This window comes from Chrysemys picta, chromosome 4 (assembly GCF_011386835.1).
Source record: "Chrysemys picta bellii isolate R12L10 chromosome 4, ASM1138683v2, whole genome shotgun sequence".
Classification (NCBI taxonomy): Eukaryota; Metazoa; Chordata; order Testudines; family Emydidae; genus Chrysemys; species Chrysemys picta.
Genome location: NC_088794.1, coordinates 80,433,653 through 80,451,234, shown reverse-complemented (window position 1 = coordinate 80,451,234; position 17,582 = coordinate 80,433,653). Strand labels below are relative to the sequence as shown.

At 47.0% G+C, this 17,582-nt stretch overlaps 1 protein-coding gene across 1 annotated transcript; it reads right to left on the bottom strand.

The window, feature by feature from the left end:
- Positions 1-10,755: 10,755 nt before the first annotated feature.
- C4H11orf96 (chromosome 4 C11orf96 homolog) lies at positions 10,756-12,133 on the bottom strand. Its single transcript, XM_005286748.5, has one exon. The coding sequence runs from the start codon at positions 11,725-11,727 to the stop codon at positions 11,362-11,364; it is 366 nt and encodes a 121-aa protein (XP_005286805.1). The 5' UTR covers positions 11,728-12,133; the 3' UTR covers positions 10,756-11,361.
- Between the last annotated feature and the right edge of the window lie 5,449 nt (positions 12,134-17,582).

Sequence of the window (17,582 nt, the reverse complement as noted above, 5' to 3'; positions counted from 1 at the left end):
CAAGAGTAATTTCAAGACATGCTGTGTCCTCTCCCGCCCTCTTCTTTCCCTGCCTCCTTCTGCCCAAGAACGATAATTTTCTTCACAGGGAAAATAATCCTCCACAACAACAGGGTTTTAAATCAGACTGAGAAAAATAACTTCCTATCCACCAATAAATAAACTCAACCTCCCCAGTGCAAATATTTGGAAACAAAGAGTCATCTCATAAATTTCCAGAGCAGATCTTGTTTTGTTTGAAACCAAAGTCAAGTGGACCCTGTTTTAGTTTGAAAGGGGGGGAAAGAAGTCTCATAGCATTTCAAAATCAATACAAACACATGGAAGCTCCAGAGGAAATACCAAATCCACCCCCCAATTGGATTCTGTTACCACAGACTCTTGTGTCTGAGCAGAAAAACAGATGTCATCAAGCTTGCTTGAGCACACCATGCATTGTTTCTGGCACACAAATCAGATTAAACCTCTGTAAGACTCTGTTCTAAGCAAACTGGTAGCATCAGTATTATGCAGCAGAGAAGCAACGGCTTGCACATTTGTGCTAGATTCAGAAACATACTTAGTAATACCAGGGATATAGGAAGAACTGGACTCATCCCACTTATATAGGGGCAAATCTAGAGTAACTCCAAGAAAGTAAGTGGAATTATTCCAGTTTGCCACCACTGCACCTGACAGCAGGAGCTGGCCCTATGGTAGTTATAGCACACTCACCCACCAATGACATTTGCTAACCCAGAAGTCCTCAGTGCGTAACTATAGAGATCATGCATTTAGGCTTGATGCTAATGCTCTGACTCCAGAGAATTACATGATAATGACACTGCAGTTACTGGTTAGTTATGCAGCCATAAGGAGCACTCAGTGTCCCTTGGCATCAGTTAAACTGGTTGTACCATCAATTAAGTGGCATTAAATGCTGCCCTGTATATTTAAGTGCCAGGTAGTGTTGACATACTTGGTAGCACTTTTGCCTCTAGACAATATGGACTGAGCACTCTGAGTAATATGCCATTACAGGCTGCTTTGGATCCAATGTTAAGCTGGACTCCCTTATATCTAGTTCAGGTGGCTGCCCAGCTGGGAGTTAAAAAACCCAGAATGCTTTTTGATAAAATTTGAGGACTAAATAATAATCCCATTGTCCCATGCAACATCCCCCTCTCAGTAAAACAGGAGCTGATGGCCCGTGCTTGTGAAAGCCCAAATAAATTTGTTAGTCTCTAAGGTGCACGAGTACCCTTTGTTCTTTTTAATGGTTTCTGTGTTTGCCTTTACAATTTACCCTGATAATACCTTACATTTCTATAGCACAAAAAATTGTTAGGAGTTTAAACTGGTACATGCTGCAGGCAGGAATCACATCATCCATCACTTGGATGCAGTCACCTCAGGGTTGAGAGTTTAACCATCCACAGCAACACTAAACAATCATTATGGGCAGGAGATGATGAATACTGTACCCAATGGAAACTGCAAGGGGAATTTAGGGAGGTAAAATGTAATTTCCTGAGGAGGAACTTGGCCAGGACACAAAGGCTGATCCCCTGGCCACAAGAAATGAGGATCATAGTTTTACCACAGACCTCTACCAGTAGAGTGCCCCCTAATCCCACGCTGGGGCATTGGTTCAGTATGGATTCAGAAGAAAGACCTCCACCTCCGGAGTCACTAGTAAAACGTTCTGCAGTGTCCTGTGTTCATTTAAGGACCCCCCATCCAGATACGGGTCCTACACCACTTTGCTTAACTTGTGAACTTCAACAGGCTCGCAGCCACAGATTGTCTGGCTGCAACATCTATTATACTCTTTTAAAATCATTTTGGGACCCTTGTATATGGAAGGAACTATGAATATATATCACTCTCTACACTATTAATGAACTAAACCAGCAGGTAGTTACATAGTAGCTATAGTTCACTATTATCCAAACAATTAAGTATATATTCCTGTTTTTGTTCTGTCCCATGGCTCTGACTTACTATGTAAGTCAAGTAACCATGTATGTAATTATTTTTACAGGCCCTGCCTTGCAGTCCTTTCACAGGCTTGAGTGGTATGGCAGGATCAGACCAACAGCAGCCAAGCTAGCAGTCACTGATTCTGTTTATCAGTGTGTAATGCAACAGAACTACGACAAAGAAACTTGTTGCCACAGACCAAATCCTACCATGAACTGATCTCCCAGAACTCCACTGAAGTCAGTTGGAGCTATGAGAGCCCTGTACCTCTACAGTTTAGGTGTCCTAATTGTACCAATGACCACACAACACAAAACAGTCCTCCTAGGGTTATTATAAACCTAGAAACTCTGCATCAGTTTTAAACACTTGATGACTAGAACATCATTCCACCAATTCAGAAACTTTGGGAGATGGAGTCAAATAAAGGAACCATGTGTGCAGTTAGCAGGGCGGAAATGTCCTGTTGCCTTTGGGATTGGAATTAAATTGCAACTGGAAATCCTCAATGCATTTACCAATTCAAGTTCAACCAAGAATGCTTTGGAAAAATTCCGGAAGGGCTTGTCTATATGGGGGATATTTGCGCCAACGGACACACACTGATGTTGTTGCACTCTCCAAACCCCTAATGTTGCTGTGCTGTACCAGTGTAAGAAGAAGTTTGAGACTAGGTAAGCCGCGCCGCTGCAAATCACTTTACAACAATGCAGCATGCCTACACTACCGCTTTACGGCATTGCAGCTACATAGTGTGAATACTGACAAGCTCTAAGAAGACTGGACACAAATCAGGAACAGAATAAATGCAGGTAGCCTTAAAAATAACAAATAAAGATGGAGGTCTTATTATCCAGCAAGCACCTGGTGCAGGGTTCACTGTCTCCCCGCTACAGTGGCTGGTATAATTTACACAAAAAGCCGCATGAGGGGAAAAAATGCAGGTCAGATCTAATAAACCATCCCCCCACTCTGAGCCCCATCTTGCACAAACTGTGCTCAATGGGGTTTGTGCCTCAGCTCCGTCCTTTGTAAAAGGGGAAAGTTCATGCCTCTTGGGAAGCAGGGGGAATTAACTGACATTTGCTGAGCACTTTTAAAATGTTAAATGCACGAGCCATATCTCAAGCTTTGGGGACAAGTTAGGTGGTGAAAGAAAGCCGTTGTCATGGAATGATTGTCTGGTGACCTGGATAAAATGAGTTTGTTGGGTCTTAGTCCAATTCCTAAGGGGACATCACACAAAAACACCATCACAACAGTAACCTTCCAATTAGAGGACAAGGACAGCCTGGGCCCACAAGAAGTGCATTTCCCTTTCACACTGAGGGTGCCGCTTTGGAACAGGGCTAAAGCACACTGGCCAGTGGAAGCTTTGCATTGTTGTTGCCTGGGCTGTACCTGTTCTGGGAACAAAGACCTCCAGCCTCTAGGGCCTGGTCTACATTACGAGCTTAGGTCAACTTTAGCAGCGTTAAATCGAATTAAGCCTGGACACGTCCACACGACAAAGCCCTTTCTTTCGACTTAAAGGGCCCTTTAAACCGGTTTCTTTACTCCACCTCCAACAAGGGGATTAGCGCTAAAATCAGCCTTTGCGGGTCGGATTTGGGGTAGTGTGGACGGAATTCAACGTTATTGGCCTCCGGGAGCTATCCCACAGTGCTTCATTGTGACCGCTCTGGACAGCGCTCTCAACTCAGATGCACTGACCAGGTAGACAGGAAAAGCCCCGCGAACTTTGGAATTTCATTTCCTGTTTGCCCAGCATGGAGAGCACAGGTGACCACGCAGAGCTCATCAGCACAGATAACCATGATGGAGTCCAAGGATCGCAAAAGAGCTCCAGCATGGACCGAAGGGAGGTACGGGATCTGCTCGCCATATGGGGAGACGAATCAGTGCTAGCTGAACTCCATAGCAGTAAACGAAATGGCAAAATATTAGAAAAACTCTCAAAGGCCACGAAGGACAGAGGCCATAACAGGGATGCACAGCAGTGCCACGTGAAAATTAAGGAGCTAAGGCAAGCCTACCACAAAGCCAGAGAGGCAAACGGAAGGTCTGGGGCAGAGCCACAAACATGCCACTTCTACGCGGAGCTGCATGCCATTCTAGGGGGTGCAGCCACCACTACCCCAACCGTGTGCTTTGACTCCATCAATGGAGAATCACACAACAGGAAAGTGGGTTCAGGGTACACGGAAGATGATGATGATGATGAAGACAATGAAGATAGCTCACAGCAAGGAAGCAGTGAAACCGGTTTCCCCAACAGCCAGGATATGTTTATCACCCTGGACCTGGAACCAGTAACCCCCGGACTCACCCAAGGCATGCTCCCAGACCCTGAGGGCACACAGGGGACCTCTGGTGAGTGTACCTTTGTAAATATTACACATGGTTTAAAAGCAAGCGTGTTTAATGATTAATGATTAATTTGCCCTGGCAATCGCAGCCAGTACAGCTACTGGAAAAGCCTGTTAACGTGTATGGGGATGGAGCGGAAATCCTCCAGGAACATCTCCAGAAAGCTCTCCTACATGTACTCCCAAAGCCTTTGCAAAAGGTTTCTGGGGAGGGCTGCCTTATCCCATCTGCCATGGGTAGGACACTTTACCACGCCAGGCCAGTAGCACGTAGTCTGGAATCATTGCATAACAAAGCATGGCAGCGTATGGTCCCGGTGTTTGCTGGCATGCAGACAACATCCATTCCTTATCTCTCTTTGTTATCCTCAGGAGAGTGATATCATTCACGGTCACCTGGTTGAAATGGGGTGATTTTATTAAGGGGGCATTCAGAGGTGCCCGTTCCTGCTCAGCTGAACAGAAATGTTCCCCGCTGTTAGCCACGCGGTGGGGGGGAGGAGAGGTGAAGTGATCATCCCAGAGAATTGTGTGTGTGTGTGGGGGGGGGGGGTAGCTGGGTTTGTGCTGCATGTTAACCCGGAAACCGCAGCCCCTCCTTTTAAATTGCAAACCCATTTTAAATGGCCAACCCAACGGGTCCTTGGTATGGGAAATGAGGGCGCTGCTGTTTGAAACTATTCCCACATGTTATGAAGGTTAAAAAAGCCAAAAGACTGTGGCTTACCATGACTGCCTGCAAGCCAAATTCTGTTGCCTGGCACTGCGTGAGTGATCTCTCACACCAAACGGGCAGGCCCTCAATATAAGAGGAAAAATGCGACCTTGTAATGAAAGCACATGTGCTGTGTAATGTGAACAGCAAAATTTAACGTGAAAGAGTGTACCCATTGTTCTCTAAAATGTATCTTTTTTAACCACCTCTCCCTTCTCCTCCACCAGCTGCAAATGTTTCTCCTCCACAGAGGCTAGTGAAGATTAGAAGGAGAAAACGGCAGACTCGGGATGATATGTTCTTGGAGCTCCAGATGTCCTCCCATGCTGACAGAGCACAGCAGAATGCGTGGAGGCAGTCAATGTCAGAGTGCAAAAAAGCACAATATGAACAAGAGGAGAGGTGGCAGGCTCAATCGTGGGCTGAAGAGAGCAAGTGGTGGGCTGAAGAGGATAGGTGGCGTCAGCTTGCTGACAGAAGGCAAGAGTTGATGCTCCGGCTGCTGGAGCATCAAACTGATATGCTCCAGCGTATGGTTGAGCTGCAGGAAAGGCAGCAGGAGCAGAGACCGCCGCTACAGCCCCTGTGTAACCAACAGCCCTCTTCCCCAAGTTCCATAGCCTCCTCACCCAGACGCCCAAGAACATGGTGGGGGGGCCTCCGGCCACCCAGCCACTCCACCCCAGATGATTGTCCAAGCATCAGAAGGCTGGCCTTCTATAAGAGTTAAAGTTTTAAAGTTTTAAACTGCAGTGTGTCCTTGTCCTTCCCTCCTCCCCCACCCCACCCGGCGCTTCCCTCCTCTCCCACCCCTCCCGGACTACCTTGGCAGTTATCCCCCTAATTGTGTGATGAATTAATAAAGAATGCATGAATGTGAAGTAACAATGACTTTATTGCCCCTGCAAGCAGTGCTCGAAGGGGGGGAGGGGAGGGTGGTTAGCTTACAGGGAAGTAGAGTGAACTGGGTGGGGGTGGGAGGGTTCATCAAGGAGAAACAAACAGAAGTTTCACACCGTAGCCTGGCCAGTCACAAAACTCATTTTCAAAGCTTCTCTGATGCGCACCATGCCCTGCTGTACTCTTCTAACCGCCCTGGTGTCTGGCAGCGCGTAATCAGCGGCCAGGCGATTTGCCTCAACCTCCCACCCCGCCATAAATGTCTCCCCCTTACTCTCACAGATATTGTGGAGCGCACAGCAAGCAGCAATAACAATTGGAATATTGGCTTCGCTGAGGTCTATCCAAGTCAGTAAACTGCGCCCGCGCACTTTTAAACGTCCAAATGCACATTCCACCACCATTCAGCACTTGCTCAGCCTATAATTGAACAGGTCCTGACGCCTGTCCAGGCTGCCTGTGTACGGCTTCATGAGCCATGGCATTAAGGGGTAGGCTGGGTCCCCAAGGATAACAATAGGCATTTCAACATCCCCAACGGTTATTTTCTGGTCTGGGAAGAAAGTCCCTTCCTCCAGCTTTTGAAACAGACCACAGTTCCTGAAGATGCGAGCATCATGTACCTTTCCCGGCCATCCCACGTTGATGTTAGTGAAACATCCCTTGTGATCCACCAGGGCTTGCAGCAGCATTGAAAAGTACCCCTTGCGATTTATGTACTCGGTGGCTTGGTGCTCCTGTGTCAAGATAGAGATATGGGTTCCGTCTATCGCCCCACCACAGTTTGGGAATCCCATTGCAGCAAAGGCATCCACTATGACCTGCACATTTCCCAGAGTCACTACCCTTGATATCAGCAGGTCTTTGATTGTGTTGGCTACTTGGATCACAGCAGCCCGCACAGTAGATTTGCCCACTCCAAATTGATTCCCGACTGACTGGTAGCTGTCTGGCGTTGCAAGCTTCCACAGGGCTATCGCCACTCGCTTCTCAACTGTGAGGGCTGCTCTCATTCTGGTATTCTGGTGCTTCAGGGCAGGGGAAAGCAAGTCACAAAGTTCCATGAAAGTGCCCTTATGCATGCGAAAGTTTCGCAGCCACTGGGAATCGTCCCACACCTGTAACACGATGCGGTCCTACCAGTCTGTGCTTGTTTCCCGGGCCCAGAATCAGCGTTCCATGCCATGAATCTGCCCCAGTAACACCGTAATTTGCACATTGCTGGGGTCTGTACTTTGTGAGAGGTCTATGTCCATGTCAATTTCCTCATCACTCTCGTCGCCGCGCTGCAATCGCTGCAGTCGCCTCCTCGCCTGGTTTTGCTTTGGCATGTTCTGGCTCTGCATATACTCCAGGACAATGCGCATGGTGTTCATAGTGCTCATAATTGCCGCGGTGATTTGAGCGGGCTCCATGATCCCAGTGCTACGGCATCTGGGCTGAAAAAAGGCACAAAACTATTGTCTGACGGAGGGAGGGAGGGAGGGGCGAGTGATGACTTGGCTTACAGGTCCATGGAATTAAAATCAACAAAGGTGGCTGTGCATCAGGGAGAAACACAAACAACTGTCACACAGAATGGCCCCCCCAAAGATTGAACTCAAAACCCTGGGTTTAGCAGGCCGTTGATTTCACGGAGGGAGGGGGAAGTAAATGAATACAGAACAAATCTGGTCCATCTATTTTTTACATCTTAAGCTGGCAGCAGACGGTGCAGCATGACTGATAGCCATCGGCATCTTCTGGGTGCTTGGCAGAAAATGATGTACTACAACTGCTAGCCATCATCGTCAAGACAGTTCAATAGGCCAGGAGACAAAACATGTCTGCCCAGGTGCCTCTGATTGAACTCACTGAGGAGTACGACGATGACGGATATCAATCGTCATACACCATCTACTGCCAAAAGACAATTATATGCTGCTGTGTAGCAATGCAGTACCACATCTGCCGGCACCCAGCTGACATATGGTGACAGTGAGCTGAGCTGAGCGGGCTCCATGCTTGCCGTGGTATGTTGTCTGCACAGGTAACCCAGGTAAAAAGGCGGGAATCGATTGTCTGCCGTTGCTCTGACAGAGGGGGAGGGGCCTGACGACATGTACCCAGAACCCTCCCTGACACTGTTTTTGCATCATCAGGCATTGGGATCTCAACCCAGAATTCCAATGGGCGGCGGAGACTGCAGGAACTGTGCAATGCTCCGGAAGTCAACTCTAGCCTCGGCACTGTGGACGCGGTCCGCCGACTTAATGCACTTAGAGCATTTTATGCGGGGACACACACAATTGACTGTATAAAACCGATTTCTATAAAACCGGCTTCTATAAATTCGACCTAATTTCGTAGTGTAGACGTACCCTAAGACTTTCACCTTGGCACCTTCCACCACCATGATATTCATGGGGGGAGCGGGGGCAGGGAAGGGGAACAATGACAATGATCATTTGAAGAGATACTTACTTTACCCCACTTTATCTAGAAGATGAGGTGCTTTCTCAACTTGTTTTGCAGCAGATTCTTGAATCCTTTTTGTTTGCTGAACAAACCCTCACCCCATCCTGGATTTGTGTCTTGGAACTGAAAAGTGAATGTAGATATTTCCCCTCCAGGAAAGTCAGTGCCTGGTGCTCTGTTCCTGTCACAGCCTGAATCAGTGCAGCCTTCTGCAGCTAGCGTGTGATGGCAGCACAGCTACTCACAAACCCAGAGATGAAAGGGTTTGGGGTAAATGACCTCCTTTTAATCCCAGCAATTCAGAGGAAAAGGGGGGCAGGGGAAAGGATGCAGTGGTATCACTCAGCCTAAGATGCCTCTTGAGACACTCTGCCTTTTATAGGAGACAGCAGAACCTGGACCTGAATTTGGAAGAAAGACATGGCTGAACAGCCACTCTCTGAGCCTGAGAAATGGGGACGGATGCTGCCACTGAGCCACATACCCCAGAAACACTGTGGAGTTCATTACCCTGCTGTGTATTTTCAATGCTGTTTTTAGAGATGAGGCTCAAGTGCTAGATTGAACCTTCAAACCACCTCATTAAACAGATTTATTTCAGGAGCTGGAACAGCGCTGGGAATTTGTCAAGGAAAAACACCCAGATTTCTGGTAATTGATTATTTCTTTTAATTTAAACTTCAGTGAGACCATCTGCATGCCTGAACCTGTTCTTGGGGTAGAATTGTGACTCTTCCTTGGGCATGGATGTTGTGTGGCTGTCTGTACAGAAAGCAGCCATTGGAGTTTACTGCCACAGTGAGAAAAGCTCTCCGGCTCTCTCATAAGGTGCGTTGTTGGATATTGTGATGGTGTCAAAAGCTTAGTGACAGGGAAGCATAAATCTGTGTCCCAGAGCCATTCCTTCACCTATTAGATTGTGTATGTGATTTTATGCTAGGGTCAATTGCATCCTACATTTTGAATGAATTTTTAAAAACAGCTGTTTTAGTACTTACAAAAGCAGAAGGAAGCAGTCGAATAGCAAGCTTCCACACACAGCTTCGCTGATGTCCCTCAACACTGACCCAAAGCGCCTACTGCTATTTCAGTGCTTGACCCCTAAAACAGCTCTTTTGATGCACTTTAATCCTTTCCTGCAGCATGCCCCACAATTTCACTCCTCCAATCCCCTTTCACTGTGGCAATGCACCTCAATCCTGACTTGCATCCTGTCCACCTCAATTTCTGTCTTCACGCTAATCCAACCCTGAGCACCAAATTCTGGTGTGGTTCAGTGATATGTCTTATGTTCTCTCCACAGCTCCCTAGAAGCAGGGCCAAATCTGATTTCACTTAGGATCAATGCCACAATTGAACTGTGGTCTCATATGAAAAAGTCCCTTTGCTGTAGCTCCCCAGGCCTCCTCAAATCAAACCCTCATTGGGCAAACTATAGTCACAGGCTCTGACCTCCAGCAGACTTAACTGTATCTGATAATATCTAGTAATTAGGAAGTCTGAACAGCCTGAGGCTTGTCTAGCAGGCTCTAGGAGATGGGAGAGATGCTCATATGGGCGTGAACAATTAGCCTAACAGCACTTCAAGAAAGTGGAAGGAGACAGCAAATAATTCCCAACCCTTGGGTTTGCTTTTCCCTTTGCAGGGGTTGTGTAAATATTCCCAGCACAAATACTGTGGTGTCTGCAGCAGATGGAAATTCTAAAAAAACCTGCATACTCTTTAAGCAAAACACAACAATCCCCCAGATTCATTCCTGGCTGATCTTCAGCCCCAGCAAAATCTTTCACTCTCTTACCTTCCTACCTGAGAGAAATCTGTGTATCCAGAGTGCCTTGCAGCTTCTTGATCTACTAAATGGAACTGCATTATATATAACTCTCAAAAAAACTTAGCATGTCTGTAGCACTGACCAATTTACTTGTCAAAGGGAGAAAAGAAAGTCTGATCAGAACATAGAATAGTCATTCAATAATTATATAATAATAATAATAATAATAATAATACTAAGAATAAAATACTTTCCCAGTTTTGCTAACTTAAAAAAAATGGGCCAGTAAAAGTTTCTTCACCAATCATCTAATTTCTTGTTTTATTACCTGCTTTATGCTAAGCTCTTTTTTTAAAAAAAAAAAGTCATCTAGCTAAATTCTTATATAGTATATACTTTAAGATATGTAGTGAAATACCCCTTTGACAACGTCCTTTCCCCCCACACCTCCCACCTCTCCAAAAAGGACATTATTGTTTTTGGGTTAGCTGTCAATATTGTTTAGCCCATATATCCACTAAAGGGTAAGAAAGCAGAAATAGGATAGTTATTCCCAATAAATATTCTCCAAAATGCACTATGCAAATATATTGAGTTTTATTTCTCTTTTATGGAAATAATAACAGACATTCAGGTAGAAAGATATTAAATTAATGCAGTCAATTTAAATGCAAAAATAAATATAAAGTCCAGCAGCTCACTGCATCCAAAACAGCTCAGTTTTCTAACAAATAGAAAAGTTTTTTTTTATCCGAAGTTTCATACAACCGAATAGAAACAAACATAAAAGTGCTTTCTTAGAAAACATCCTGACCTTACTTGCAAATTGCTCTTGGAATCTATCCCACACCGACTGGTTCTTTATCAGGAGGATAATTACAAAGGAACGTCACCCCCCTCTTAAATAAAGCCTCCATCATGGTCCCTTCAAAGTCCCCCCCTTGCCATACTGACTGACAGTTAGGATCTAATCTATAATACAAAAGAGAGTGTCCAATGGCCGTTATTCGGAAAGCAATTCTCGGTAGCAAGGATCTCCACAAATAGTCTCCCTTGTAAAAATATAACTATAAAGTTCTTGCGCTTGTGTCTCGCGGCTGCGGGCTTCACTATGAAGCACAGTCCCGCCTCTCTCGGTCGAGTGTGATCGCAAAGCTGCTGCGCTGGGTGATCACTGACGGTCCCTTCACAGGGCAGAGTCGGAGTCACTAGAGTCCAAACTGTTCCGCAGCTTGCAGCTGCTGAGTTTGTCTCTCTGCAGGCTCAGGTTCTGGGTGCTCCTCCTCAGGCACTCCAGGGACTGCAGGAAGGATTTCTTGGCTTTCTCCTCCTCCATGGGGGAGACCCCCTCCTCCTCCACCTCCTGGATCTCATCGAAAGTCACCGGCTGGGTCTTGAAGCGGGACTGTCTCGGTCTCCTCAGCTTGCCCTTGGGGATCTTGGCGGGGCGGGTGGGCTGGGGGTATTCCTCGGCGATGCACACGAAATGAGGCATGACCGCTTGGTAGCTGGAGCAGATGCCCATGAGCTCGGCTTGCTTGGCTGCCATCATGTCAGCCCCGCTGCTGCGGCTCTGCAAAACGGGAGCTGGGCAGAAGCAAGAGGAGCAGGCGGCCGTTGGCGAGCGCGCAGTCCCGGACACCACGGGGATGGGCGCGGGCTCCGAGCCTAGACAGAGCCCAGGCGCAGACCGGGCTGCGCTCAATATCTTCCCCTCTCAACTTCGCTCAGTCCGCAGCCAAAGGCGGGCCGGGCTCCCCGACGGCCAGCTCACGCCCCAGGCCTGGCGGAGTCTCGCTCGGGCGGGCTGGGAGCGGGTCCCTCTGCAGTCCCCCTGCGGAGCGCGGGCGCTGCGGCCAGAGGCTCACTCCTGTGTTCCGGCGAAAGCTGCCGCTGCCTGTGCCGTCCCCGGCGCTATATAGCCCCCTGCAGCCCACACAGGAGCATGCTCAGATGACACCAACTACCATTTAAAGCCCGCCCGGCCGCTTCCCTTCCGCCTGACGTCTGCGAGTCATTTGTGCGAAAATAGCGCCGCCCCCGCGCTGCAGAGGGACTGAGCTGGGGAGGCCCCGGGGCTTTCCCGCGCCGCTCTCCGGCTGCAGCTCCTGGCCCGGGACAGGCTGAGGGGGAAGGGTCCCTGTCTGCGCTTCTCCGCTTGCAACCCACCCACAGGGAGGGGGCAGCTCGGGGACACACTCCCGGCCTCCCCCCAGTTTTGGGGCGGAGGGGGGGATTGTGATCATGTTACTTTGTATCTAATGACCCCGTTACCCAGTTCTACACCTTAGGGACTTCTGCCAGGCTTCCTTCCACTTGGAAAAATCCCCCGAACACCTCCCTGGCTGTTCCTCCTCCCTGCCATATCCTGTAACCTAGTGTAGGAGTTCTCAACCTTTTTTTTCTAAGTCCCCCCCTTCCCCCCGAAACATGCTATAAAAATTCCAGGGTTCACCTGTGCCACAACAACTGTTTTCTGCATATAAAAGCCAGGGCTGGCATTAGGAGGTGGTAAGCAGGGCCACAGGAGCCCAGTGAAGCTAAGTTGCCCAGGTTTTGGCTTTAGCCCCGGGTGGCAGGGCTCGTGGTCCCAGGCTTCAGCACCGCACAGTGCAACTTTGGCTTTCTGCCCTGGCCCAGTGAGCCTAACACAGGTCCTGCTTGGTGGACCCCCCTGAAACAGTCTCGCTGCCCACCCAGGAGGCCCTGGACCCAGGGTTGAGAATCGCTGACCTAGTGTGCAAGCACAGCCTGAGTTGGTACCTGCATCCAGATCAGGTTTCATAGTGGGAGTGGGGCAGACAGACTACACATACGTCCATTTCCTATTATTGTCCACTTCAGACCTGGGGGATGAGGCTGCTCAGCTGCTCCTGGCATCTCTTTCCTTTCTCCTTCTATGTTGCAGACAATCTCCAGTTTAGGGCTCAGGCAGAAGGGCAGTAGAGGTTCTAACAGGCCTCTCTTCACATACATTCCACCTATAACTCTCTCTGTGTGAAGCACACAGCTTGAAGAGTTGTGTTAGTCCTTCATAGCAAACATGACCGCCATCCTTCTGTGAATCCTGTCTCTCTGACTCCTCTGTGCAGAGAGCAGAGGGCTGCTGGGAAGGAAAGAGAGCACATTAGCTTGGCCTAGGTAGCCTTAAGCTTTTCTTGGGATGCTGATATTACCGGTCCTGAAATGACTGGTAATTGAGGCTTGACTGGCATGCGGGGAGTGGGCTTGGTATACAAGGTCGGGGAGGCTTTTAGTGCTGGAAGAACAACTATGCTGATAGTCAATTGTTTGGCTTTCACTTCATGTGGTTTTTTGGGGGGGAGGGGTGTTATACAGCTGTTTCTCTGGCTGAAAAAATATTGGCATCAGCAACAGGATTGTAATACCCATTAGTTATTGGCAAGGATTCCTGCTGTCTGGATAAGCAGCAACTTGCTTCTTTGCTCACCCCCTCACCTGCACACATGCAGAAGAGACTGAGCTCAGATCAGATATGGGATGCACTCTCAACGCTCCTGGGCTGAGGAAGTCAAGTTCAGCACCCTAGGGTAAGGGAAAAAAAGTTCTCTCAGCAACAAAACAAATGAACTATGTAGGAGAGACAGCACGGTCTGGGAGTTAAATCAGGAGGTGGGGAGTCAGGACTCAGATACATTTCTCAGCTCTGCCACTTTTGACTCACTGTGTGACAGAAGACATGTCACCAAACCTGTCCATGCCTCAGTTTCCCAATTTGTAAAAGGGGCATTATGAAGCTTCTTTCATTAATACTCATAAAGTGATGTGCTCACATGGAAGGTGCAATACAAGGGCAAAAGTATTAGTCTATTATTTTAAATGTCTGGTGTGACACTGCACCCCATATTCTTTGCAGTGATATTATTATGACATAATTATAACGTATTTTATGTAAGACAGTTATGTGAGGTGTCATTGGAAAAGTTATGATTTGCTGAATATGATTATTCTATGTGTATGCATATATCATTTTTGTATCTGAAGTTATGAATATTGACTATGTATCTGTATTTCAAATGTAGTTACACCTGGATAATGCCCACTAGACAAGATGGTTTCAGTCTAGATAGTGGGTGGGGAAGGGCCTATTCAGGGAATGGGCCATTAGGAAAAAAGAACAGGCTTTAGGAGAAGCTTATCTCCCACCTGGGGAATCTTCCTGAAAACGCTACAGACAGCCTCCAAGTAATGGCTGCTATGACTCTACAAGGATGTGATGAGACCACATCTCTAGACTCCATCTTGAGATGCCAGTATTTTTCCACAGACTGGGCTGGGACCCAAGCTTTGGGAACAAAGGGTTCCCGACATATGCAAAAGCTATATAAGGCAGGGAGTGAAATCATCTGGTGTTCTTCGCTCCCCACACAATAAGACTCCTAGAAACACCTGAGGAACAAAGACTGGAGGAAGTGCTGGACCCAGGCTAACGGGATTTCTAGCCTGTGAATGAAACACCTGGGGATTCCAAGCTGTAAAGCAAGTGCAGCTTGTCCCTTAAAAATCTGCAGCTTGCTTGTATCATCTCTTAGGGTGAGAATCTGCTATTCATATTCAATCTATTTACTGAGCTTAGTTTGCGTTTTTTGTTTATTTGCTAGGTAATCTGCTTTGATCTCTTTGCTATCACTTAAAATCTATCTTTTGTAGTTAATAAACTTGTTTTTGCTTTATCTAAACCAGTGAGTTGGAATGAAGTGTGTGGGAATCATAACTCAGGGGAAAAGGCAGTTGCATATTCCTCTCCACATTGAGGGAGGGGGCAAATTTTATGAGCTTAGGCTGTACAGGTCCCTGTGCAGTGCTAGACAGTATAATTTTGGGTTTATACTCCAGAAGGGGTGTATGCCTGAGGAACTGGGAGTTGCCTTAGCTATAACGTTTCTATGCAGGGGTTGGTCAGAAAGCCTGCATGTAACTGCAGCTGGGTGTGTCCCTACCCATAGGTATGCTGGTGAAAGTGCAGGCTGGAGGGCTTTGCAGCTTGTCACAGCAGTACAGTGTGAGAGGGAACCCAGGCTGGTGAATCAGGGGGCTCAGTGTTACCGCAGTTCCAGGTGGCACCCTGGGGGGGAACCCATCACATTTAGTATTACAGTTATTAAAATAAAACAGGAGCTTGTGAATCAGTGAAGGTTGGAGCCCTGGTTTAAAGACATACATGCTAAGGATTATCAGAAGTGGAAAAACCCCAAGGGTTAAAGAAAGAGAAAAGGAGCTAGAATTCAGGGGGGGAAAGAGCTAGTAGGTCAGTTTGTCCCTCTCTAGGACAGATGCAGGATTGTTCCTACAGTCTGTTCTCAGGTAGCTTTGGTCCAGTGCAGTCCCATGCTAGAAGAGTTTCCAAAATCCAGTTAGCTAGGAAGTGGGAAGGAGGGAGATTGTGTCTTATCAAGAATATTGGGTATTTCGAACTGTGACTAGAAGAGGAAAGAAAACATGTTCTTCAGGGCTCTTTAGCAGAGGGGTTGCCTAGTGGGAGGAGCCTCACATGTTTGTGGCAGAGGCAGGCAAGTGCTTCTTGAGAAGCAGAGTGGCATGTGCATAACACGGGTGTCCTGCTCCCACTGCAGCTGCTCAGCACACAGAAAGGCATCTGCTTTTGTGAGGCCACAATCATACCGCCTCTTGTTTCCTTTTCATGAGGGCTCAGGTCTTCCCACACCAAACTTCCTAATCAATGGCAAGGACACACACAGGCGGGGCTAATGGCCACTTCAAAATTGCTTGGAAAATAGAGTTTCAATTAGGGCCCTTTCACAAAGCTGGCTAAAACAAACCAAGGGCCCTCTCCTGTGGTTTGGGAGAGAGGCAACTGCGGCCACCCCCTTATTAGCATGTTTCTAGAAGGATGGTTGCTTTGCCGGCTGCCAATTTAAAAGAAAAATAACCATTAAGAGCCCTAGCTTTATAACGTGCCTTGCTCCAATCTGCCAGCTCCCTGGCTCTGAAAAGCAGCATTTGGGCCAGGTTCAACATGAAGCCCTTTTATTGGGAGACAAAATTAGCTTAATAAGGGAACAATTCTCTGTTTGGTTAAATTGAGTCATTCCAGTTTGGGGAAGAGGTTTGTTTTCACTGTTGATTTTAAATGGCTAAATTTTAATCTCTAAAATACTCACTGCACAGTAACAAGTCTCTCTCTGAAAGATCCCACTTACAGCACAGTCATCAGCCCTGACACAACTTGGTTTAGTCAGGACCGAACCAGACATTGTGCCACAATCCTTCTAGAGGTCAAGAATGCAGCATGGTTTGGAGAATACATTAGTTTGGGCCCATCTACCCTGGAAGAGCAAACTGTGTTTTAGCCCTTCTGTGACCAGATCCCTCAACAAAGCGCTGTTTCAAACGGAAAGGAGAGCATTTCCCCTTTTGTATATACCAAGGTATCTTTGACCTGCCTTAGCAACATGTGCACAATGGGCACCAGAGACTCTGCAAAAAGTGCAATTGATTTTAAATCTGCAATTAAACATTCTCCCAGGACACAAACACACAACTTCATAAACAAAGTTCAGCATTAGAGCAAACTGGCTTCATTTCATCTGGAATGGGCATTTCATCTCTCACAATTCTGATCATAAAAGGCTCTGGATAATTTCACTGCAGAGTTGGAGCAACATCACCATGGTAATAACTAGAAGGCTTTAAGATTTTATTTGAGACAATTCAGTGAAAATATCCAGTGACATAATCTCCTAAATTAGGCCTGGAATTCGCTAATGTAAAAAACTATATTTATTCCAATGGTTTAAGTCCTGGCTTCAATCGAGGTTGCCCCTGGTATTTGAAATGTGACCCCTGCCATATAGATGACAGATATTCCCTGCTATGCATATCATATGAGCAGATTTCTTCCCTACATAGTGCAGGAGTTGAAGTCATTTGTATACTAGGGCACTGCTTAGGAGGGTTTTTTTCATTTCTATCTATAGCTGGTAATATTTCAAATGTCCGTTCAACTTCTCTAGGGCCTTTGAGCCATTTGTCCAGTCCAAAACCCATCTTTATGGAAGAGGAAACTGCTGGCATTGTTAAAACAATATCACAGAAATTCCATGTCACCCACTGTGCAAACAAGAAGTTACTCTTTCAGCCATGTAATCAAGGGAAATACCATCATGACCCTTTACAAACTCTTCCTTCCCATCAGGGAGAATTGCACAGAACAGGAAGTTCGGGGGGTGGAGACATGGGGGAGACTCTTCCTTTCCTGTAAGAAAGGAGGCATTTTAAAGGGAAAAGACTGCAAACAGATTACTTTCCATTAGGCAAATCTTGCCTTCCATTAGGCAAACCACCATACCTGCAGCTCATGCCACCAAAGAAATCAGTTCTGCAATAGCATGATTAGTGTGGGTAGGGATTGCGATCTCATGAGTC